The sequence below is a fragment of the Carassius auratus genome, chromosome 15 (assembly GCF_003368295.1).
Source record: "Carassius auratus strain Wakin chromosome 15, ASM336829v1, whole genome shotgun sequence".
Classification (NCBI taxonomy): domain Eukaryota; kingdom Metazoa; phylum Chordata; class Actinopteri; order Cypriniformes; family Cyprinidae; genus Carassius; species Carassius auratus.
The window spans coordinates 7,059,103-7,085,337 of NC_039257.1; the positions used below are offsets into that span (position 1 = coordinate 7,059,103).

General features: G+C 38.3%; 1 protein-coding gene across 2 annotated transcripts in view; it reads right to left on the bottom strand.

Annotated features, from left to right (window-relative positions):
• Nucleotides 1–2,737: 2,737 nt before the first annotated feature.
• Nucleotides 2,738–26,235, bottom strand: part of LOC113114894 (membrane-associated phosphatidylinositol transfer protein 3-like) — a 71,892-nt gene continuing 48,394 nt past the window's right edge. The window contains exons 7-20 of one of the 2 annotated variants that reach the window (XM_026281974.1): nt 23,836–23,943; nt 22,664–22,836; nt 20,045–20,199; nt 19,742–19,912; nt 14,132–14,332; nt 13,371–13,519; nt 11,224–11,340; nt 7,967–8,083; nt 7,597–7,745; nt 7,218–7,367; nt 6,678–6,861; nt 5,437–5,565; nt 4,946–5,331; nt 2,738–4,097 (exon numbers count right to left, since the gene is read on the bottom strand). In XM_026281974.1, the coding sequence (XP_026137759.1) occupies nt 5,014–5,331; nt 5,437–5,565; nt 6,678–6,861; nt 7,218–7,367; nt 7,597–7,745; nt 7,967–8,083; nt 11,224–11,340; nt 13,371–13,519; nt 14,132–14,332; nt 19,742–19,912; nt 20,045–20,199; nt 22,664–22,836; nt 23,836–23,943 (2,121 nt within the window). In that variant the 3' untranslated portion in view covers nt 2,738–4,097; nt 4,946–5,013. Of the gene's footprint in view, nt 4,098–4,945; nt 5,332–5,436; nt 5,566–6,677; nt 6,862–7,217; nt 7,368–7,596; nt 7,746–7,966; nt 8,084–11,223; nt 11,341–13,370; nt 13,520–14,131; nt 14,333–19,741; nt 19,913–20,044; nt 20,200–22,663; nt 22,843–23,835; nt 23,944–26,235 lie in introns of both variants that reach the window. The other variant, XM_026281973.1, reaches the window with a different exon arrangement.

The following is a 26,235-nucleotide window of genomic DNA, read 5'->3' on the forward strand; positions in this document are numbered from 1 at the left end:
AAATAAAAATAAAAAAACACAATAAACCAAAAATGGAACAGGCTAAATCAAAACAAGCAAAAACAACAGAAAGGCTGGTTTAAGAATTGAAGGATATGCAAATTATATAAATTCTTATTGCAATTGAAAACACTATGAATATTTTAACATCCTGAATATCTTCAGCTATCACAACAATGATGATTCAGAACATTTGAACAGTGCCTTTAACAAGAGCTCGCTTGAGACGCTGCTGGATACTACATGACTTTCCCATGATCAACAGTGACTGCATGGGAAACTAGTCCCTAGGGGCTCATGGACTTGACCCTGCAGCTGAAGAATGTTCTGTGGCAGGATATGGATTATGATAGACGGGCTGCTGCATCTAATAGTTTGTGCAAGAGAACACCAGTGTGTATTTGTTTTCATTTTGCAGAAGGTCTGCTTTCAGGGTAAGCTCTATCTCCCGGAGTCTTGCTTGTCAGGTCAAAACATCTCTTGTACTCATTCCAAAAATCATCCAGGAAGTCACTCAACAGTCTCAAAAGCCCCAGATTCACACAAATCTACATGCTTAAAGAACGCTGTAATGAAACCGCTGGTCTGCTGGGCCCTCTTGACTGGAATAATATCTATAATGTGTTGAGAGTTTGATTAGCTAATAGTAACTAATAGATGATGTCGTGCTGGGACCAATCTTAATAATGAAAAGAAAGGCACTAATGTGTAATTATTAATTTTTAAAGCTACAGTGTAATATCAGATTGAAATGGGTTTTGTGATGTTCCAGATATAGTCACTGGCTTCGAAAAACATCCGTGGCTTTTCTATAAAAGGAAAAATTGGGTTCAAATCTGAGCAGATGAAAATGCAAATAGTTTAATCACTTAATCCACAGTAACACAGAACAGCAAAAAGGACATTTTCTTTTCAAAGCAATCCAATGATACCAAAATAAACATGAATTTTGCTTTGCACTCTAGAAAGAAAGTGATTCATTTGAATTCTCATTTTATGGATAAAACAAGCAATTATCTGCAATATTTTCAAGCAGTAATTACCATGCAAATCCAAAATGAAGACGCATTCAATAAAAAATATGCAACAATGCTGGCATCCATCAATAATCCCAGCGATACGGTCACACAATTTGCAAATGCCAACCTCTCCGGCACATGCCTAGGGTATCAATCAGCTAAAGTGTGTGATTTGTGATTAAAGGGCCATTTCCATAGCATCCCAAAGAATGAGAGGGTTACATTCATTAATGGTGACAGCCACTGAGAGCATTTGTTCACCTGCTGACTTTAAGAGACCACAGACGGCTCTGTCCCTTGAGGTGGAAAGAAAAAGTTAATTTCATTGGAAACCAGTTGTCTGCACATTTGTCGCTTTCAAGGACTGATGTTATTTGTGCTCGGTTTAAACTACACAAACAAATTGAATGAGAAAGACAAAAGCGACTGGTGTGTTTTAGTTCATACCAGCGTAAAAGTGATCAGATCGTTTCATTAGCTTTGGATTTGGATACATATTAAAGAACAGGAATAGCCCATTTAGATCACTGCAACTCTTGACAGAGTGATTTAGTGTGAAATCTGCTTCCTCTGATGTTGTGTGTGTGAATTGATAGAGCTGAACTCACCTTTCTGGCTAGTCAGAGAAAAGGTCACAACTTCAAATGTCTTCACAGTACTGACAGAGCTAAAGTTTACCCAGATATATCAAGCAGGATTTATAATGATTTATTGAAGAATGAGTATACAGCTCGGTATAGGCCCAACAGAAGCACGTCCACGGAAAGAGAGCGACTGGACCAAATACCACAATAATACATGATCTCAAGAATATATGGACTTTACATGTTTTAAAATACAAATATACTTTTTTCACACACCATCTGAGAATATAGATATCAGACAAATAAATATACATCTTGATAAGGCTGAAAACACGTTCATATATATTGACAATTCAGCGATGATCACACATGAAAGAATTTAAAAGTTTGCCTATAAAATCTCCACAAATTACAGGCTTAGTTTATAACTATCAGAGGATCAAAAGGCCACTAGCACGATCTCGGAATTAAAAATATTTACAATAAATACAAAACAAATCTCCAAACTAACACTCACACGAGACTTGCACACATGTAACAGACATGCGCACACATACAGTAGATACAGACCAAAACACTCATGCCTACCCACTTTCACGCGGTCTCTAGTGTTATATAAAGATTTTAAGTTAAATATACAACAAAATTAAATTACATAAATGCTTTCGCAGTGCAACTGCAATTTTCAATAGACAGCCTCATACAAAATACCAAAATCAGTAACTACGATAGGAAAATGTGACATTACAAGAACTTGATATGGACCCTCGTGGTGACAACAGCATTATAGTGGCCTGATGGTGTCTTTTGTAAATTTATATTAATTTATTGTAACACCGAGGTTGTCCTCTAGTATAGTTTAAAATACTAATATAGTACAGTATGTTCTTCAACAAGACCATCGTACCCAGTGAGATGGATTTACATGTAAACAATATCAAGGTGTTGTGTTTGCGCAAGTTGTTGTACCGATAAAATCAATAATGTGACACGAAGACCTCCTGACAACCACAGTTCACGTTACAATACAAATATAAAATGGTTATTTATTTGGCCATTCAAGGTGTGCTATAAAAGATTTTTAAATCTGGGGTTTCCACTCCAAATATTTGAGCATTCTTAAAAAGATAAATTTACTTGAGAAGCAAAATATAGATATAAGAGAATGTATATTTATTTTTTACACTAATGATCCAAAGTTCAGGGTCAGTAAGCTTTTATAATGTTTATGAAAGAAGTATCTTATGCTCATCATGTCTCCATTTATTTGATCAAAAACACAGTACAATTTGTTTTATATTTTAATATATTTTAAAATGTAACTTATGCCTCTTATGGCTGGATTTTAAGAGGGGAATTTTCAGCAGCCATTACTTCAGTCTTCAGTGTCATATGATCCTTCAGAAATCATTCTAATACGCTGATTTGCCGCTCAAGAAACATTTCTTATTACTATCAGTGTGGAATACAAATTAACTGATTAACATTTTGTGAAAACCATAATATGTCTTTTTTTAGGATTAGATGAATAGAAAGTTCAAAAGCACTTTGTTTTATTTAACACAGAAATCATTTGTGTTAGTGAAAATTGCATTCATCAGTTGCATCAGTGTTTCCACTTATTTATTTATTCCCCAGATTTACTGTCTGAAAAATAATCTTACGCTTCATGTAAATTAATCTGGTTTAAGGATGTTGAAATATTTGTCCTGGAAAAGAGACAAAAATACCAATTAAGAAAATGCTTCACTGCAGAGTGAGCACTGCACATACTCATTTCGCTTCAGTGCCACTTACTGTATTATATATTTACAACACTAGTGAGAGACAATCACAGAAAGAACCACCGATGGTTGTAAATATGCTTCTGCAGTGTACCAGAGCTGCGAGTCTCGGCGTGACCTGGCACAGGAGTGGGCGGAGTTCAGGAGCGGTGGCCAATGATGTCAGACTCTGTTCTGGCTGAACAGAGACAGGGGCGACAAGAGTTCAGGCCAGGTCGCCACACTTGCACAAAAGGTTAATGTACAGTTTTGCAAGTCCGTCTGGCCACAAGCGGCCCAAAGACAGACGCTCAGAGAGCAGACAAATGCCTGCAATATTAAAACAGAGGGATTATTGCAGGAGTCAGCGCTGCCACCTGTCCAAGCAGTGGGATACTCACCCTCCCTCTTCTTCCGTATTGCTTAGGCGTTAGGAAATTTGATGTTTTCTCTTATCAAATATCCTCTTTGTTCCTGATGGGTGATGCGAGGAAGCCTTCGTACAGGGCTAAATAAATCCAAAAGTTCTCCAAAGCATCACAAACAAATAAAACAGAATTTAGAAACTGAATTTCCTCTTCTCCTGCTGCCGAAAACAAAGCATCGGGTCTCAGAGTTTGTGCGTTGTTGTGTCAGATCCATGCGGATGGCACGTCACTGAGAAGTTTTAATCAGCTCAGGTGGGGTTTGTCTTATTTTATGGTGTAGTATCAGCAGAAGGAGTAAAGATGCTGTGGGGTTGAAGGAGGAAAGAGATTGTGAATCGAAGAGCGCTTCACACAGCAGTCACGCTTCAATGAGCGCCTATATAAATACCTATTTCATTATGAAAATCATCAGAGAAAATTACAAATGGTTTCCCCAAGGAGACACACACAGGCCGCGGCCGGCATCTATCTCATCAGGCAAACATTATTTGGCAAAATGGAAGAGCGCTTGAGTCGGGGCATGTCTGGGCACTCTTATTTGCGGATCACCGGGCCCAGCAGAGGAGCCTCTCAGTTGCACATTTGCATTCAGATTTGCACGGCGTGATGGGAGATGAGGCGGTGGGAGGCCCAAGTTCTATTAATAATTTTTCAGCCTTTTCTACAGTCCTGATTATGAATGAACCAGAGCTAGAGGAGGTGTAGCCTCTAATTTAATGGCAAGGTTTGGAAGGATGTCGAGCCACTGGTCCCTAATCACTTTTTCTCCATTTGCTGGTATAAAGCTGCTAAATCATCAAGGAGGGCTGCAAACAGATATCGTGGGGGTTGAGGTCTTGCTAGGTTCTGAATACAAATTTAGGGTTACAAATTCAGCGATGCTGAGATTGAATTTAGGAATATTTTACAGCACAATGGTACCGCGGTGAGAATATTAGATGTGCGCTCATTTGAAATTTTAATTTAACTAAAATTTAAAACATGGTCATGCCCATCCACACACAAAATCTGTTTGTTATGCATTAGAGACAAAACAAAGGGGCTGTTCAACACGGTATTACAGGTATTTGGATAGAGCATGTTTACATAAAAAAAAATTAAAAAGCATCCAAAATGTGATTTGTTCAAACAGGCTTAAAACTAAAGCTTACCTGGGCTCTGTCCACCGAGAGATCATAACCATCTGTCCTTTTTCCATCCCTCCTATGTTTCTCTTGGGTCAGGGAGTGGTGTCGCCACGGTGCATGGACCCCCGAGCCCACATGGCATGGCCTGGACCCCCTCCACCCCCGTGGTCCTTGTCCGACTCGGGCTGGCTCTGAGCTCTCTCTGGTTTAGGGTTGGGTGTCATGGGTGGCTCAGGCTGCTGCACTGACATGGTGCGGCGAAGGTGTGTCCGCTTACACAGGAAGTCTGGTTTGGCTGACAGACCAAATGAGCCCTTTCGAAGAACCATTCGCACAGAGCTCTTCTTGGGCCGGGCTCTGTGACTGAATTGCAGGGAGGAGAGATGTACTGCATAGCCCTCGCTCAGGAACTGTGGTAGATCAGAAGACATAAAAAAGATTTTAGAGGAAACTAGATTAATTGTGACCAGTTATGGTGGAAATGGAATGAAAGACAAGGAAGAATCAAAGTTAACCTGGCACTGATTCTGGTACTTCTTAGAGGGCCGTCCTACTATATATATCTGGTGGGGGTTGAGGCCCAGCATGTTGTAGACGGAAATGTCCTTCATGGAGCCGTAGGCGCAGTTGATTTTAATGTGACACTGCCAACATAAGAAAAGGGCAAAGTGTGATTAGATGCCCTGAGGATTCACTACAAAAACACCTCAGTTCCTGTGTGACTACTCATGCGAGAGACAGAGGAAGCAAGCCTGAGAGAGATTGACCAAGAGGAGCAGAAATAAAGGAATAAAGAAAAATGATTCTTACTCTTCATTCCTACTATGTGGTATATTTTCATGTCTCCATCAAATACAGTTTTTGAAATGTACACTTTGCCATTCAAAAGTTTGCGGTCAGTCAGTTTATGTTTTTAAAGGGAGTCTCTTATGCTTACCAGAGCTGCATTTTTTTGTTGTTGTTGATAAAAATACAGTAAAAACAATAATATCATGAAATATTATTACAATTTGAAATAACTATTTTCTATTAGAGTGTATTTTAAAATCTAATTTATTCCTGTAAAGGCAAAGCTGAATTAATCCAGTTTTCAGGATCACAGAAATCATTCTAATATGCGGATTTGGTGCTCAAGAAATATTACTTTTTGCTATCAAAAAAAAAAAAAGGGTGCAGTGTTTAATATTTTTGTGAAAACAGTGAAATATTTCTTACATTTCTTTTTTCCATCATGTTACAAATTCTTACGAAATCTAACAAAAGCCAGATCCTTAATGATGTCACCCTCAAGCAAGTGACATCATTTTTGGTGGGAAACCAACAGCAAAAGCACCAGCAAGTATTTGCAATGGATTTGAAGAAATCTTTGATGTTTTGTGGTATTTGTTTATCCTACTCTTGTTCTTGATCAAATTTCAAACCCTATATAAATGTCATAACATTTGAAAGAGGGTTAATTAAACAAATGGATATTGTAGGCCAAATCTTAATCCCTCATTGAGCATTGCTTGAATACAGCTTTTTATTTCCATCCTGATAGCATCCTGTTTGTTTTAAAATGTGCACATAAGAAGCTATGACTCATACAGTGCCCGAGCTTAACCAGAGCATATTTCTGAAAGTCTAGTGAACCCTTTTATAGAAACACTTCCCGAAACTTCAACACAGGCATATTCATATTTTACAGTTACAGAGTTCAAAAGGTACTTCAGAACCACATATACCAAATATGTGGACATGGTAGCAAAAGACTAACCTCTTGCACCAAGTTCCTGAGGAAGATGGTTTTCTGGCGAAGAGGGTCATGCACCAAACCCTCCGAGAAGAAGATCATGCCTTGAGGGAAGTTGTGTTGAGACAACCAGGACACAACCCTCTGCTTCTGCATGTCTGGACGGCCAGTGATGTAAATGATCAGGTAGCCCAGATCCTGCCAGTGTCTGCATGCAAAATACAATCATTTACCCTCGGAGCAATCCCATAATGCTTGGTGAAAAACAGTTGGGGACCGATTCCTGGATAGTCATGACGCCTGTTCGTCTAGTAACAGATTGCATTTGACAACGCAGTAAATTTGCCCAAGGACAGTCTGGGAAACAACCCAAGATTGTCCATTTGTAAATCCCAAACCCCATCTGATATCTGGTATCAGCACTTTGCTATCTCTCTATTAAATGAAATCCAATTGTGCCTCACCGGCAGGCCGGTTCTTTTCAATATTGCCGTAGCATGAAATGAAAGCATCGATTCTCTCTCACACGCATTTACACGAAAAGCCACCCTGTGAATTTGTTACCTGACCACATCCACAGCTCCGGGCCGTACTTTAGGGTCGCTGCCCATAATAGAGACGCTAGCGGCAAATGAACCGTCAATGCTGAAGACGACACACTCCATCCCCCGCGGCAAGACCGTCAGGAAAGCCTCCGCGCTTGTCTGGTCACCCCTGTGAGGAAAGAGTGACATGAACAAAGATCCAGCTCTTGATAAAGCTCAAGATGCGGCATGCAGCCCGAGATCAATTTAACAGTGAGGAGTCGTTCTCCTTCAGCCCTCAGGGTGAGAGTTTTATGAGTGCCAATTGAACGCTTGCAAATTATCCCCGCTGAGACAACCTTGAGAGCATGGCCATTTTGGATACATTACAAGTAATCCTCAGGGTCCCAATGACTTACTTGACAACCATTTTGATGGGGTAGACCCCCACGGCCAGCTTTTTGCTTTTGGGGATGGTGTAGGTCACTCTGCCACTGCTGTTGGTCACCTCGGTGTCCAAGTGCTCCCAGCGACCCGACTGCGGCTTGGTCATCACGTACACATCGACCTGAGAGACAAAACAACAAAGAAACAGACAGTGGGAGGAAGCGAGTGAGATGGAGAGAGATTACTGAGGCACACTAGTGTTGTCAAAAAAAACCAAAATGTCAGTAGACAACTTAAGCACTGTTTTGCTATTTATTGCACTCCTTTATTTGACGCATTAAATATTAATAAACAAACTGAACAAAAGTGACAGTAGAGATATTTACAATGCCACTCTCTCACCTTTTCCCCAGTCAGGGTCACCATATCCAGCGGACCGTACATGAAGCGACCAACCAGGGTCTGGTGGCCGTCCTCGGTTGCGATGACATCATTGACTCTGTGGTTGGCGGTGACATTCTGCAGACACAAAAGAGTCTGTTATGACAAATAAATAAAGCAAATGATAAGCGTAAATGACACTGATAATACTGCCATGCAGCATTTCTGACAGATGGAAAAAGTGAAAGGGGCAGTTTAATAAGTATGCAGTACAAAGTACTTCCAAAAGAGGGTGTCACGCTCTAATCCTTCCCTTCTTCAATAAAATTTAATTTCAGTGATAAAGCTGTTCTACACAGAGCTCCGTGAAGATAAATCCTACAGCCCCTGCTGAGGCAGCTGTGCTTAAATGGGAAATTAAAGCAAGCAAAACACAGAGATATGCAAATCCTGAAAATAACTGGCCACAGTCACCTTCACGCCAGCAGAGGAAGCAGGCAAACACAGAGAGGAAGCTTTTACTCTGCTGCTTTATAGAGCAAAGGCAATGCTTTGAGACAGCGTCTGAATTCACAAAAGCTTCTTCCAATAAGCCTGACTTAAAACATCCCTCTCACATACCAGCTACTATAATTATGAAATCCAACAGGATATTGAGGCTTAAATGAACTGGGGCCTTAAAAACTGTAAACAGTACTAGATTTTCACATTTCTGAACTAAGTTTGTGTGGCTTTATGTGCTATTGCTAAAGCTTTGTGAGTGGTTGTTAGCATGTTGCCATGTGGTTGCTAGATGGTTATTTATAGGACTGTATGAACTGGGGAAAAAAATCTAATTGTGATTAGTGCTACCAAAATATGCACTTTTTTTTTTTACGCAATTAACGCAGAGGCGGAGCTAGGGTTGGCCACCCCACTCACAACTGCTGCTTCTGTATATCTTTTCTTGACAAGAATTGTGTTTATTTTTGCCATTTTTTTGGACAGATCAAAGCTGAAAGGAAGCGAGGTGGGAGAGCGAGAGGGGGAGTGGGGCAGCACACTCCCCACAAGGCTATCAACGCCGAGAGCATTGTGTTTATTTAGACTGAGAACGTCTTTACAACCACATCAAATGGGAAACTTTTCAGATACGCACTCCAGTTCAACTCGAACCAGTCAAATGAGTGGGATAAATGTACAAATGATGACAGAACTTCAGCAGAACAACAGCGATCAGATGAGACGTTGTGAGGCCTAAGCATGAGAAATAGTCAAAGCAATGTTAGAATTAGCAAGCCCCCCCAAAAAAATCTCACCTGAAGTTTGAGTGTCATGTAAATGTTAAAACTCACGTTAGTGTGTACATCACTTAAAATAACTCCTTGCCATGGTTACTATTGAATGAGAATCTAAGTACTGTGACTGTTAATATTATGCTATCATGTTGGTATGGCATGAGCCCACATAGAGAGCTGTACAGCCCTGTAAATCATTAGCCCACAAAAGCTAATGAGACTGATTGCACTGATTTGTCATTTAATGAAGCGGTTAAACATTTCCCAGCTTGCAGCCATTTGCATATTGATTAAGTCAGTCAATAATTCATCTTGGCATGAGCCCATACATGTTTGCCATATGATGGTATTCCAAACCAACACGCATCAAATACACACAAACAGCCAACAAGCAACACTCCACCAAATGTGCTGGTTACACACCTGAGTGGGTCTTCAGACACAAGGCTAATCTGACAAAGGAGCATGTTGTTGTTGTGTAGGAAAGGATGTATGCTTGTGAATTGGATCCAGATTGGGTGCCTACTTTATGCCTTGCAGCTCGCTTACCGAGCCAGAATGATGCAGCATATACACATAAATAGAAGCATTCAGGATCTCACAAAGGAATCAGCTGAGTCTTTCGAAAACAACATGACTAGATAGAAACACCTTTGACTTGAAAGGCTAGCAAGTGCTCTGATCAAATACTATTGAGGCCATCAGCGCATTCAGAAGGGCTCAGTGGGCGGCAGAAATAACCACGATTTCAGATCAAGGCCTTGAGTGATTAAAAAACCATTCCCTGTGAAAAGAAAAGGTAGCGGTGATAACACAGAAGTGTTTCACTGAGCTTTACTTAACCTCAGTGGAGGACTGGGAAGAATTGGTCTTTGTTATGGTTGTTATGGTGGGTTCTTTTGAAAGCGAGTGCTAAAATACCCTGTAAACCTGCATAGGCAGTAGTTTTCAGCAGCACTGTTAGGTAATTGTGTTGATGTGCCTCCGAGCAGTAAATCAAGGCCGGCCGTGATGCTTATTTTCGTAAGGTGCAGATTTCTGCCCACACACACTGAGCTATTGTGCCGCATTTGAGAAACTCAAAGCCCTGGCAGAGGGGGATATTTTTAGTTCTTCTACAATGACTCTGCAGCAGTCCACATTTTCACTCGAGTGATGTGTGTGTGTGTGTGTGTCTGTCTGAATCTGTAGACCAGAGCCAGAATTTGGCCAGGGGGGGATGCCATTCAAAAGGGACAAAATTCCTTGGATATTTAAATATCCTAATCGAAACAGCTATTAAAAAATAAATCTACAATGACCACAGACAGTATACTTAACATTCCAACATAGAGACAAGATAATTATTTTAATTACTATTATTATTAGGGATTCAATTTTAAATTGATATTAAAATTCTGGATTATCCAGTGAAATGTCAGACTTCTCTCTGGTGACAAATGCTGGACTTTTCCAACCATTTAGTCAGTTTCTTACAATCGAGCAAAGTACACGGCCTACTTTTATTTATTGATTTTTTCTCGATAATCTGTTTTACTCGGACATATCACAATACAGAAGAAAACATCTACAGCTACTTTTATTAAATTATGAATTTAAGTATTCAACATTGACTGATATAGATATATATATAAAAAAAACTCAGCTGATAACAAATATAGTTCTGATATATCATGCAATGCTGTTTTATATGTTTAGAAAAACAATAAGCACACATATTAACCAAAAAAAAAACACATTCCAAGAGGCATATATTAGCTCTTAATAAATATCTGACACTGCTGGAGAGAGATACCTCTATCACACAGACATCTAACTGATGGATAACATTACTCAGCAAATTTCATGCACAGAGATGTACTCTAAATCACAACAGACACTTATAATGAAGAGCAAGTTGAACTACCTGGGTAAAAACACAAAGCTTACTGATGTTCGAAAGTTTTCCAGTGTGTGTTTGAGTAGATTTTGTTTTGTCAGCTCTGCCTTGTTTGTCCTTACCCTAAGCTTGACGTGTGTGCGTCTGCGTAGCCACTTCTCTCTCGAACTTGAAGGTGAGAAGGGGGCGGAGTCAGAGTTGTCCATCTCTTGGGTTTTCACATGGTCACATTGCATCACCTGTCAATCAATCACATAGACATTAGTAACCAATCATTGTTATCATGAGGCTGTGCAACCTCTAAGGGAGAGTAAAGTGGAATTGCAAAGTGTGGAATTTCTGTGGAATTAGAAGCAGCAAACACAGAATTACAATTGTTTGCCAACAGGTGACAGGTTTCCTGGCTTCCCTAGGTTCACAAACATGTTATTTGGTTGAGACAGATGATAAGATGTTGGACTACAAATGACTTGCAGTACAGGTAGTATCTGCACATTATCCTTGATAGAAATTGGGTAATAAAATGTGTAGTATGTGGTGTTAAATCCAACTATGAATAAGCAGTATTGTCCTATTTTCTTAAGGGATGAATAGTCAAGTTGTAATCATTTTCCATCCAAGCGTAAATAATAAGAAAAGCTATTTCCCCCAAGGATAAACAACACAACATTCTTTAAATGCTGCTACTGCACAGGTCAGATTGAATCAGAATGCAGGTATTAACTCTTCAGATGAAATACAAAATTTGTCATTTTATCTGTTTCCTGCTTTAATGTAACTAGCTACAGTGAGAAATACACCTACAATCAAAAGCAATCTTTATGACCTCTGTAAAAAAAAAAACAACTCAGTGGATTCAGGTGTAGATAAAACATCTTTGTTGCTGTAACATTTGAGCTGGAGCAAGAGGATCATTTTTATTAGTCTTTTGTGTTGCTATTAAGATTTGAGGATTTGTGATAGCTGCACTTGAGGATCTAAATCTTTGAAAAATCATGTCAAACCTTGACTTCGACAAAGGTGTTTACTGCATACCGTCAGTGGAGGCATTAAACGAACTCAAGTGACATTGAATCATAAGACCCAAGTGATCATTTTTCAATTAAAATTGATATTACAGTCACAGCCATAAAACAGAGTCATGTGGATGAAGTGGCTGGACCAATGAGATAATTACCATAATTAAAATGAAAAGTGCAACATAAACACAAAAGGTCATTCAAAATATGAATAAATGCTATAAATAGTAAAATGTCACAAAATCCTAGTTTTTCATACTGAACAACCCATATTTATTTCTCTGAATGATTGTACACACTTTGTCAAGGCTTCACCATTTCATGTGACATTTTGAAATGTATAAGTGGTATGTAATGACTTAATAATGTCATAATGGCATCTTCAATGATAGCTTTCCATTTAGTAGGCCCTGAGAAATGCAATATGAAGTAAGGAGAGTGCAAACATATTAAACCAAATACATAAAACATGAAACCAAAAGCACAGAATTTGCACATAGATAACAACACTATCTGGCGTGTGACACCAAAATCAAACACTGCAAGCTGAAACTCTTGTCAGCTCTATTTCTCTCCTTCACGCAGACAGAAACAATTATGAAGGAACTGCATTCAAAAAGATAGATTGGTCTATGATTTGCCTAAATTGACTACTTCCTTTCCACCTGTGCCGAGGCCGCTTCCTAAGGATGAATTTAATAAGAGGTGCCATTTGCATTTGACACTCTAAAGTGAAGGCCGTGTACATCTGCATTGAGAACTACATCTGTGATCTGATCTTCAAAAGTCTCTGTAAGTGAAGGATGTGCCACATTTGTCTCTCAGCCAGAGGTACAGCTGATATGAATAAAAAAGGCATTTAGAATAAAGTAGAGTCCTTTGGCTGAATCGAAATTACCAACACAAAAGACAGAGAGAAAGGGATTCTTTTGATAGAGTACAGACAGAGGTTGTGAGAACAAGCTATCTAAAATCTTTCTGTGGTAAAAGGCAAGGCATGCAGTCTTGTCACGTAGTACTAATTTGATTTCTCTGGCATGGGGAGAGCATAGTCAGGGAGTCTGAAAGTTTTGACCTGAAAGATGCACAATAAAACAAAAAAAAGAAACAATGGCTATGGCAAACTCCTATGAAGTTCAGGATGGCCCTCTACACAGCTCAGGAAGATCTGAGGTGTCACTGTCTCACAGCAAAATGGAAAACAATTTTGAGCTTTGCTCCCAGTGTTCAATAAATGGCTATAAGTGTACCTGTCGCAGAAGTAAGGCGACCACATCAGTGGATTCCCAGTACGAAGCGTGGAACAGATGAGGGAGAGCCACTGTAGGGAATGCTGTCAGGACGTCCGGACAGTACAGAGCATAATCCAACCTCTTAGTACCCCACCAGTTGCTGGAAACTATCACATAAACAAAAACAAACTACTGGTATATGGTTTATATAAACTCTAAACAATTGTTTTACAATTGTTTGAAATCAGTAAGATTTCTTTAAAGATTAAAGAATCACAGTAGTGAAAAAGCAGATACCTGGCAACACACATAAGTTTTAATTGAGAGGACACTGTCACCTAATTAACATTCATAAACCAGGGCTTTTTAATGCGTTTCCCCACATTTAAGACCGTTTTTATGTCCATATATAATAGAGAATAATGCTATACATTATGGCACACTGTATCATTACATACATCTCATTAGAGACAGACAGATCTTGTAAGAATAATTCAGAGCCAATAAACCCGCCATGTTTTAGACTAATAACTGCCATTATGTCCTTGCTCTGTAGCTGAGATATGATCTACTTGAAAAGAGTTAAATACACTGCAGCCGGCCTTTTGGCAGCACAGACAGCCGCTAACGCTGCATTGCTTGGCTTGAGAGCAAAAAGCATGTCTAATTATGAGGTTTGTGCAGTACGGAGTCTGACAAAAGATCAAAAAAACTTTAGATAAAGTCAGTAAGAGCGTTTAATATTGTGCCCGGAGCTCGCCCACCCGCTGCCCACTCACTGTTGGTGACGGTGCTGCTCAGCCTGCTCTCCCAGCAGCCCGATAACTGGCTGTCCATGCTGGTCAAACTGGACCTGCGGACCTCGCCGCCCACCCGCCCACCTGCGCTATGCTCCGTCTGTGGAGAGGAGGAGTGCGGAGCACCCACCGGAACCTTGCTACCGGGCAGGAAAACGTCAGGGTAGCTGTGGATCTCATCGACTGCAGGAAAAAAAAAAAACAGATCAGGGTGGTGAAAGAGAGATATGTAAATTAGTGTTGGATCAATATCAGAATATTGATTTTGGCACAATATCTCCCTCTGGTACCGATAAAAATCAATACCTTAGAACAAGTGAAATGATTACATGAAACTAGGGTTGTCAATAGAATGAGTCGTTTAATACCAATATTTCTTGACCTATTTTTGAGGTTAACACATCCATGGCTTTTAAGTATTTTTAGTATTGGTTTCAATAATTCATTTGGAAAATATCTAGGAAATGCAAACCTCCAATAATACAATCATTCTCTAGATTTTATTTTTCATTTGATCTCAAAAACTTAAATGATAATTATATATGTGAATATTAAAAATATGTGTGTGTGTGTTTGTGTGTATATAACTGTTCATGTGTGTGTGTGTGTGTGTGTGTGTGTGATATATATATATGTGTGTGTGTGTGTGTGTGTGTGTGTGTTAAAACAGTAATAACTGATATGTGATAATTTTCCTAATTTTATAGATTTCCTTTGACCTCATGAAAAGCTTTTGGATATAAATGAATATGCAATACGTGTTTGTATGTTAGAAAGACAGAAAGAAAGAGAACTGGGATGATTCTAGACAACACCCCACCATGACCCCAGAGGAGTCTGTTTAAATTGAATTGATAAAACCCTCAGCCACTCCACAACCAAAACAACAAAAGCCTCCCTTTCACTCTCAATATAACTCACCACAACGTCAAACTATGTTTGTGCAATGGCCCTAAATGCTTCCTGACAGGGATCAAGCGCTCTCCTTTCCTCCCTCTTTGAGAACACTGAATGACATCCAGGCAGAAATTCTGTAAGTGTCCACCTTGGCTAATCTGTCCTTTTATATGCCTGCTGCCTCGTGCACACATGGCCTGTTATTTCTGACAGGGGTAAATTGAATCTATTTTCATTAGTCCAGCAGCCGGTGCAGAAAACAACCCATTAGGCTGGCCCACATTATAGGCACAACCACATGCACGTGTGAGCCAGAATATATGTGTGTGTCACACTGGCAGCTGTGAGCCACTGACCACTACAGGTGGTGAAGATCACCCTCCTCTGTCATTCCAGCAATTGGCTTCTCTTATTTGCCACTGCCATGGGCTCGCAAATGGCCAGGGTTTCAATCATGATGACAGTCACTGAAAAGTGGGATACGGGGATGGCTGATGTCTGTGACAGATCATATCAGCATCTTTTCACAAGTATGACATGGTTTAAATCCTTAGTTGTCACAAATACAGTCATATATCTTAATTATTTTTCAATTCTGAAGTAAGCCATTTTCTATGAATGTGCAAGACTTCTGGTTCATTAGCCACAGCAGGGAAATAACGATAAGAACAACAAAGTGCAGTAGACAGTAAAACTGTTTGCACTACAAACCAGTTCGATCATAATCAAGATAATACATTAAAATAATATGGTAAGATATACCAGTCTGCAATATCATTTTGCCCTTCATGACAACTGTGAGGGGGATGATTTTTTAAACTCATCCGTTTAAATTATATTAAGCCTTAAATTGCTGCATAATTAAGGGCGTGGCCGCTTGAGTGACAGGTGGATTTCTGCTGCTGTCACTATGGTCACTATTAGCTCCACCCATGTCCCATGTCTTTGCTCTCTTTTGTTTATCAATGAGTGACAGACCTCCAAGATGGCGACGACTGGCTCCACCCAGTTTGGGCTTCAAAAAGGCTCTTCAGACCCCTACAGTTGACGTCATGGAAACTACCTCCATGTTTTATACGGTCTATGAGCCAGACCCATAAAATGCACAAATGGCCATGCTCATTCTTAATAAAAAAAAAAGAAAAGGTGAATAGAAAGCTTTAAAACTAAACTTGAATGAATGAATGTCCATCACGCTTCCTAAAACACTGTAGCATCAATTTTTAAACATGGATGTTAAAATTAAATACTACTACTAATAATAATAATAATAATAATAATAATAATAATAATAATAATACAAATAAAAATCTATATAAAGCAAAATAAACATTACACACACACACACACACACACACATATATATATATATATATATATATATATATATATATATATATATATATATAAAGATAGATAGATACATAGATAGATAAACAAACAGATAGCTAGAGAGAAAATAGTAAAAAAAAAAAAAAAAACAGAAACAAATGAATATATAAAGTTCATGCCAATTAAATAATTAATATTCAGAATATTTAAAAATTTGAAACAATTCTCTATGTTTTTGTAATAATAATTATGCCCAGTTTGTCATTCATGAACTGACACATTTTACCCCACCCTCCCAAACAGGGGATCAGGCAAGTTATAATGATTGGTATGACCCTGGTAATAGGGGTCTGAAAAAGGGTAAATTAATAGCTTGGAGATGAGCAGGGTGGAGGGCTGGTGGACAGAGAGCATGATACCGAGGCTAGGTGTGAATTCTAAGCAAGGGAAGCCCTATCAGTGCTGGTCATCAGAACAAGCCTCTGCGATTTTATTGCTTTCCAGTCATGCTGACATCTCTGAGAGCTTGGCTAAAGCGTGTTCTGAATCTGCTTATGCCCGCTCCAACTGTAGCAGCAAACTGCAAAATGCTCCAGAGAGCCAAACTCTCCTATCTGGGTACAGTTTTGCAGAGTTAGCCCCCACGGTCTCTCAGCTTGACCTTTTCCGAGGAGTTTTTGCTGGGCACAGGACGCTGCTTAATTTCTCATGTCACTAAAGGCCCTGGAGCCAGGTACAGAATACAAATTCACAGGAGCTCTTTCTTCAGAAAGCGTGGACTGGAATCCAACAGCGCCATTACACTAAACCCGGATGAACACAGGAAAGACGACTGCTCTTTATGCAGACATGAGGAACAGGCTGGGAGACTGATCACACTTTCGATACAGAGTTCATTAGTGTTACCAAAGCCATCTATTAACGTGAGCAATGGGCTTTTTACAACAATCCCACTCATTCTTACCAAGACGAAGCATGCATACAAATGGTAGCAAACATTCTGGTGTGATCATGACACTGACAAAAACATTTGAGTGAGAGATTAGTTTGACAAATGAACAAACACTTGACTTGTGTACAGCTAGAAAGCACAGATGCAATGAAAACACATCAAGGAGGATAACTGAAAACATACAATCAAACAACCACTTCCTAAGTCCATGAATCACCCATTCAATAATACTTAAGAAGTGATACTTGAGCAACAGAGAGAAAGTGGTGTGTGTATTTATATTTACATGATAAATATACACAGTATGCACACATATATCATGTAAACAAAAACATTTATTTTAGATGCGATCAATCATTATTACGGCAATACTTTATTTCAAATGGTACGTAGACATGCTTTTACATCTTTTTTTCATCACAAAAGATTTTAGTGATTGCGAATTAATCAGTGGCAAAATAAATAGTTATACACTTAATGAACTAAAGAGCATATTCAATGCCCCATGTGCTGTACACAGAACAGTCAGAGCAAGACCGTGCTTTCAATAAACTTTACATACTGAGTGTATGTGCAATATTTGAAACACTTTAGAAGCAAGTTTTAGTCTGGAGACATGACTAGAGGTAAGAGACGTAGCGGCATTCAACTTTAAGAACAAAAAAGGACAACGCTCTGAAACACAAAAGGCTAGATCAACTGAGCAAAAGGTCTTGCTCAAAATACTAGCTTAGCATGACTTATAAAACGACTGGGCAACTCTGAGAAGATTGAAGACTAAGGCACAGCATTTACAACTACGCTGTAGAATAACACGAGGGACCTTTGAGACGAGGGCGAGGTGGTATATGAGCTCTGGGCATGAGGGGCTGAAGGCAATGCGGAGATGAAAGAAAAATAGAGTTCAGTGGAAAGAATCAGGCTGCTCTTCAGCGTAATGAGAAAGGGAACTCTATGATGTCGCTACACATATGGATTTGGGATCGCAGTCCCCAGTTTCCAGCTACTTGAAATGAATGGCTCCGGATTTTCAGTCATCTGCCAAATGAAATGAATCAATCCAAGTGCACAGGAACAGCATAAACACGAAAACAGATGGATATCAGATACATTTCTCACATTAAAGGCCCGCTGAGTAAATCAGTAATGATTCATAATGGAAGAACCCTACACATGGGAGGCTGCTCCAGAGATACTCCATTAGGATGGCAATTATTAAGTACTGCATTAAAAACAGAGCATGTGTGTGCGGTGTGTGTGTGCATGCATTAAATTAGTCACATCCACGCCTCGGTATCTAACAAATATTGTGACATTCTTCGCCTATGATCAGCAGAGTGAGACTTGATATAATTAAAAGTCAGTGTCAGATTTCCTGTGAGACACAGACTGTTTCCTCTCAATGGCTGATGCCTGTCTCTGTTGCATTGTGTTGATAAGGGTTGTAAAGGTTTCACAGTTAATACTTTATGTATTTGCTTTCCTGTCAAATGATCTTAAAAACAGCTCATTTACACATCATATTTAAAGTGTTCCTTGAGATTATCATTCTTAAGCATGTTCAAATGTGTTTACTAATCATTATTTCAGTTCGTTTTTGAATAAATTTTCATCTTCTAATCTTCTAAAAAGTCTGTTAGTTGAAATGACCTTGAAAAATATTTTGTGTGTGTGTTTGTGTACTAGATGGAAACTTGAATACAAGCACTTACCGACTGAAATTGCTTTAAAATACTAAAATTACTCAAATTAAAGCTGAAAAATCAATATAAGCAAACTAGAAAGACACAAACAAATAACTAAATCTTAAACTAAAACTAAAAGCTAATTCAAAATATTAAGAAATAGTAAAACACTTTAGTGAACCAGATTCGTTATTTCTGTCATTGAAATGTTTCTTAAGGATACATTAGCTCAATAATATTTGTCCTAGTTGTAAGCCTAGCCTAGAATATAGAACAAGCCTAAAATGGATGACAAGCAAGTTAAATATGTCTGCAAAGCAGGATAAAATATGCTCTAAATAAATCAGGACCTCATTACAGAGCGAGACACCAGCCTGCAGAACTTGGTAAAACTCCAGGGAATCTGACAGGGAGTAAAAGAATGTAAGGGGGACAAAAGGGGGGCACAGTATTGCTCAGGTTAGCAGTTGTCTGACTGGGAAAGGAGGAGGTTGAGAAACATCCAGTGTAGTTTCTTCCCCAGAACACCTTGTTAACAGCCAAACCAGAATAATTCCTCAAAATAGCACACAGAGACAATTTGGCAACCCAAGATAAGCGCATTACTGTGATAAAGCAATTATGAATCATAACAAAAGAAACAAATGAGTGAATACTGCACTTTATTTGTGCATGTGGTTTAGCAACGTAAAGTATAATTGATTCTCGACGGGATATCTCACTCACCGATAAGGTTGGAACGACCGTCTCCCAGAGGATAACGCTGGTAGCGGGGCACAGGGAACGGAGGCAGTTTGTGGAACTGGGAGTGCAGCAACGGCTCGAGTCTAGAGGCCGACGGGTCAGAGGGGTAAAACAGGTTGAAGATCTGTGAACATGCAGGCCGGAGCTGAGACACTGCAGGATAAAGAGAAAAGAAAAAGCTGTCAAAATTAATCGTGAACATGATAGAGGAGGAAGAAAACATAACAGGAATGTATTCAGAGGAGAATGTGCCCTAAATATTAATTAGAGAATTTCCACACCAACCCTGGACAGCTGGAAGCACAGTGCGTCTCATTGCAAGCACCAATCCAAGAGGACAACCCAGAAGAAAACAATCCGACACCTCAAAGTCAAAGCGACCTGGATTCAACAAACTGGTGCTGCTGTTCGGTCTCAGGTCTGTTCCATCCTGTATCAGACTGAATACACACACAAACAAACAAAAGACATCTACTTATAAACTTACAGTAGGCCATGTAGTTGTTGCCTTTGGTATTTTGGGAGTTAGTTATTTAAAGCAACAGTCCACACAAATACTTTCTGTGAATTTCCCTCATTCCATTCAAGACACATACATGTGTTTCTTAATCAGAATAATTTGGAGAAATTCCGCATTACATTATTTGCTCACCAATGGATCCTCTGCAGTGAATGGGTGCCGTCAAAATAAGAGTCCAAACAGCTGATAAAAACATTACAATAATCCGCAAGTGATCCAAACAAATACAGTTCATCAAGCTCTGTCTTGTGAAGCTAAAAGCAGCATGTTTGTAAGAAACAACAAACCCATCAAGATTTATTTTAAAAAACTATTTAAACTGTTGCTTCTGGTTAAAATACAAGCCCTATATTCACAATAATGCTTTCTACAGAATCCCTGATGGCCAAATTTTCATTTCTGGTGAGCTATTCCTTCCAGAATACCCAGACACAGCTGTCCTCACAGATATCAGAAAATGTGCATATACCTTGATATAAAATCATATTCAGCCCCAACGGTTATACATATACAGATTTGTGCATATACAGCACAAATCTTTCTGTTGGACTGTCAACAACTCTTCTAACTGCGTTTCAAATCTCTGCCCTGTTTTCGCACACAGTTTATCATTATTACCATCATGCTAAGAGCGATGACAGAAAAGCTCCTGGCTATCTCACTTCAGACTGTGTGTGAAAAGTGTGAAAAGGATGGGGTTTACAGGACCCTGGGGACAGATGATTGGGAGTGAAATGTACTGTAGTAGAGCTGAGGGGTATGGATGAACTAGGTGATGAGACTCCTTCAGATTCAGTGCTATCAGTCCTTTATGAGAAAAAGTGCTTTGTCCAGTACTCCTCTCAGCGACCCGTTAGTGACTGCACAAAGGTGCAAGATATGAAAACCTATGACAAGATAACTTGCATTGTAAGGGCTGGTAATGAAAAGGTCCCCAGATCAATCATCAGTAGGAAACCAGCATCATGGTGCCCTTAAGCCAGCATTTTTATAGAAAAAAAACTACTTACCGTATATAAAAAGAAAAAGAAAAAGTTTATTTAAATTTTTTACATTTTGCATAACCATATGTATTTTCTATATTGCAAATAAAATAAAATTTATTTAACAGAAAATATATTGCACACACATTTAAATATACAAAAAAGGGGGCTTGTTGATGCTTGTTGATGAATTACCAATATATAAAACATGCATTTTGACAAAATATTAGGCTGAATTTCTAAAAGCATTTTTGTGATAGCAAACATTGCAACTAGGAAATACTAAGTAAAAATAAACACTAAAAATTAGTATTACATTATACTGTTACAGTATATTACAATAAACATTACAGTTATAATGTTATACATTATATTTTATATTAAATAATTTCAAATATTACACTTTAATAGTAAAAATTTACATGTAAAAATGCTTTCACTCAATACATTTATATTCAAAATGATAAATAATAAAGATTTACCAAACACGTTTCAGTACTTTCAAATATCCAGATTATATTATATTTTCCTGACTGGCTTATGGGATTCAAGACCTTCGAACATGGGATAGTGCATTTTATTTATTCTCATTTGTGCTCACATCATATTTGAAACAGTTTTTGTATTCCCCAGTGACTCAATTTACCCCTTGACATGACACAGCTTAGCCCCACTTTATTTAATATATAATTTTATGCACCATGACAAATTGCTAGCTGTAACTGAATGCAATTGTTGTATACATTAATATTCAGGAACTTTTTTAATAAAAGAGCTTTGCTGGAGACTCACAGCAACAATATTGCAGAGAAATCTCTCTAGCCACATCAATACCCTAAATAGGATCATTTAGAAGATGAACAGTCAGATATTTGGTCTTTTGCTGCTGTGGCATTGAGCAACTTCTGCTTCAATCTCTCATACAGTATTCGCACACTGACTGCAGCTGTGACTATTAATAGCACTGCAGGCAGACGCAACATACCATCAAGCAGCCAATATTGATAAACAGGATTGAAGGAAAAATGTGACACATATACAGATGGCTAGTCCAGAGGGACACATTTGGGCCATCTTGTTCTGATTACTTATTACAAAAAAAGAAGCATATTAAATAGAAGCACAGATAATCCTAAAAATCACCAAGAATGCTTATATGCACCAAAAACAATTAAAATATGCCAATTTTCTAAAACTAATTACAAAACTAATGACAATTTTCCCTGCCATTGTTCAAAAACATTTTTTACCACACCAATGATAACATGTCAGTCTACTCAAAAAACAAGAGCAACATTGACACTCTTCAGAAATTGTTTCTGCAAGGAGAAAATATTGTAATAGAAACCCTTCTAGAAGCAGGTTAAAATTCTGGTGTGTGCTCTTTCAAGCATGCAGTACCTGCTGAGGAACGGATGGTGCTGGCTGCCAGAGGACTCTCCATCATACGAGTCGCTCTGTTTGCGGCTGAGTGGAGTTTTCCTGTTGCGGGTCTCACTGGGGGCAGATAAGTCAATGTTGCTCCTGCTAAGACGTTTGCTGGAGCTCAGACTCGGACTGACCTCAGGGTTATCCTGAGTCTGTGGAAAGCCAGTTGAACAAAGTCATCGTTTATATAAATGTGCAAATAATATAAATGAGCACTAAAGTACAGTGTCTGGATGGTGTGACTGATGTGACAGCTGTTCTGTGCTCCCTGAAGATCACAATAATGTGATAGGAAAACCCACAGGAATTTGCCCAGAAGTTGCTCTTTCATAGCTCAGAAGGCTTAAATGAGCTCTAAGTGATGTTTCTTTACCAACTTTGTCTCAGAGGGTTCAAACGTTAATTACAAATAACTGAATAACTGTTAATTAAGAATTCTAAAAGAAGTTATAAGTAAAATATAATGGAGTTATGTATAAGTAAGATATTTGGGGTTTAAAAACCTGTAAACATATTGTAATGCAGACATGAATTCAAAGAGTAGGGTGAATTGTGGTTGATTGGGAGACTTTTTCAAAGTCATTTCAATTGCTAAAAGTGTCATTTCCGATTCACTCAATAATAAAATATAGTTATATAGTTAGCCTTCATTATGTCAAGCTGACTGTCAAAGTGCAAAATTGCTACAACAAATTGAATGCAACTTAGGTCTCTGGTTCACATAAGCTCAAGATACTTTAACTTTACTCGTGTATTAGTATATTTATTGCTTTAGAAGTATTTTTCATTGATAACTAATGTAGTAACTTATGTTAACAAATGGAAATCTTTTTGTGAAGTGGTACATATATTTCTTTGCCATAATCATCATCATTACAAGCATGAATAATGTAATATCACTGTTAAATGTAATATATTTTTAATATATCCGTATCAGCTGATATCGCTAATTTCATTATATGCACCTTTTACATCTATTTTCATTTTGCACTTTATAAAGTTGTGAACCCAAATTGACTTGTAGCTTTACAAAAATTACGGATTCTAGTTTTTATTTTGAATATATTGTGTGTAATATATGGCATCTGTTTTAATTGTCAACAGTGTATCCCTAATCAGGTGTGTTTCAGTGTTTCTGTACATACCTTTAAGCTCTCTGTGCTGTTATGTCGGCTGCTGTGTTGCGGGCTGTTGCTGAAACAGAGAGCATCGAAACACAGCACACCTCCCACACAGTCACCCAACAAACACACCTGTATAAAACACACACACACAAACTAATTCAGCCAGAATCAGTGCAGCGTTTTCCCATGCAATCAACACCGCCAGGCAAATCTCAGGATTGCATAATGACAGCTCAATCTACAGGGCAGCCTAACAGTCAGTAACACATTTAATTAAACGTACAGAAACAACACAGCTGCAACTCTATGCTTTCCTGTTTACTGTTGAGGAACACCTCTATGGTGAGCTCAATTAATGTATAGACATTCCACTAACAAACAAATCCACAGGGCTAATTATCGGTGTCAACAACTGACAAGCCTGTGGCATGCTGTAAATGAACTACAAGGCTATGCTTTGTCAAAAAGCACCCCAATTTTATCCCCAAATCAGAAGGCTAATATGTTATTTAAGCACTATTTGAATGGTCCGACTCCCTAGAGAGTCAACACTTGACACGTAGCTCATAAACTGTGGTCCCCACTTCAGGAAATCATTGTGCCTTCTAAATTGACAGGAGTGTGTTATTGGATTAATCATGTGAGATTATGGAGTAAGACGAGTGGAAAGACTGCCTCCTTTTCGTCTGTTTTGAATGACTCATCACTGATGAGTCACTTTCTCTGCCAGAGACCCACACACCCTTTCCACTGTTGCTCTGAACAGTTTGCCTTCCTAATACTGAGCTGGGACCACCCTCATCTGCCTGTGAGGCCGAATCTCATTTGTTACGAAAAAAAAGTTTTTTTCAGAACAGAAACTAAACTCGCAGCCACATTTATCATTCCACTGCAAAGTTCTGAAAAGAAAGTCATGTATATGTTCAACAGAGGGCAACGGTCCTGCCTACTTTTCCCATGCCGTTGGTATTTTCCATTCATCTTTATTTCTCAACATCTTTGGTAAAGCACAATAAGCCATGATCCAAACCAACAGCTTCAATAAGGGCAGAGAACTAAAATCCCATTAAAAACACTGTGAATTATATATTTAACATAACTAAACAATGGTGAAATATAAAATGATTCTGGTAACACTTAAAAGCCTTTATGTATAATGCATTATAAAAGTAGTTTTAATGCATAAATTATGCCTTGTAATGAACGTTATAATCCATTGTACAATCTAACAAGTAATTGTAACCACAGTTAATACATTATAACACTTATCAATTCATTGTTACACTATGCATTTTAAATTAGGTTAAAATTATGACAAGATACAATATAATGTATTACAACACACATCATGAATAATTGTAATGCATTACACTTTTTAATAACCTTTTATAATGCATTATACATAAAGACTTTAAGTAAAGTGGTACCAATATTCTTCCAAAGTTGTTGAGAGTATAGCAAGATTGACTTGATTAATTAATTTGTTGTGATCAGGGCCGGCCCTGACCAATTTGCTGCCCTAGGCAAGATTTTACCTGGCGCCCCATGCATCACAGCCCATTTCACCCTGTCATTGTGTTCATGATTTAGCATATATATATTATATATTATATATATATATATATTATATATATATATATATATATATATATATATATATATATATATATATATATATATATATACACACACACACACACATTACAGCAGAACTGTTTCATAATAAATCATCAAAACACTGTGACACTGAAGAATGGAGTAATGATGCTGAAAATTCAGCTTTGCATCACAGAAATAAATTAAGTATAATAAATTGAAAACTAATTATTTTAAATTGTAGTAATATATCACTTTTTTTCCTTTTTTTCTGTATTTTTGATCAAATAAATGCAAGCTTGATGAGCAGAAGAAACTTCTTTCAAAAACATTAAAAATAGTAATGTTTCCAAACTTTTGGCCTGTACTGTATCCCCCCAAAACTGCACAACTGTAGAGTACATTAATAAACATTAATAAAAAAGTGATAATAAAAAATGCGTCTTAAAACTGACATGATTGTACAAAATCACAGTCTGGGGACTCAGAACTCAGAACAACTGCTAACATTAAGTTTAAGGTAAAAATAACTGCCATGAAATTAAAGTATCTTACTCCTATGCAATAAATTGTTCTTTCACTACATCTCTTTACCTCTGTCTTTATCCTCTTCTCTTCTTTTTGGCACTGTATCTATCGCAGACTATGCTCATTTATAATGTGTCATGTAAATTCGGCCTTCCGTCACAATCAGGAAACTTTCACCGTGTCTAGAACTGGCGTGAGCTGCCAGGCCTGTTTCTGAGCTGTGTGTTAACAAAAGCAGTGCTGTCTACATTGGATGCGGCGTCGGGCATGCTACACAACAAATTACCAACAACTGAT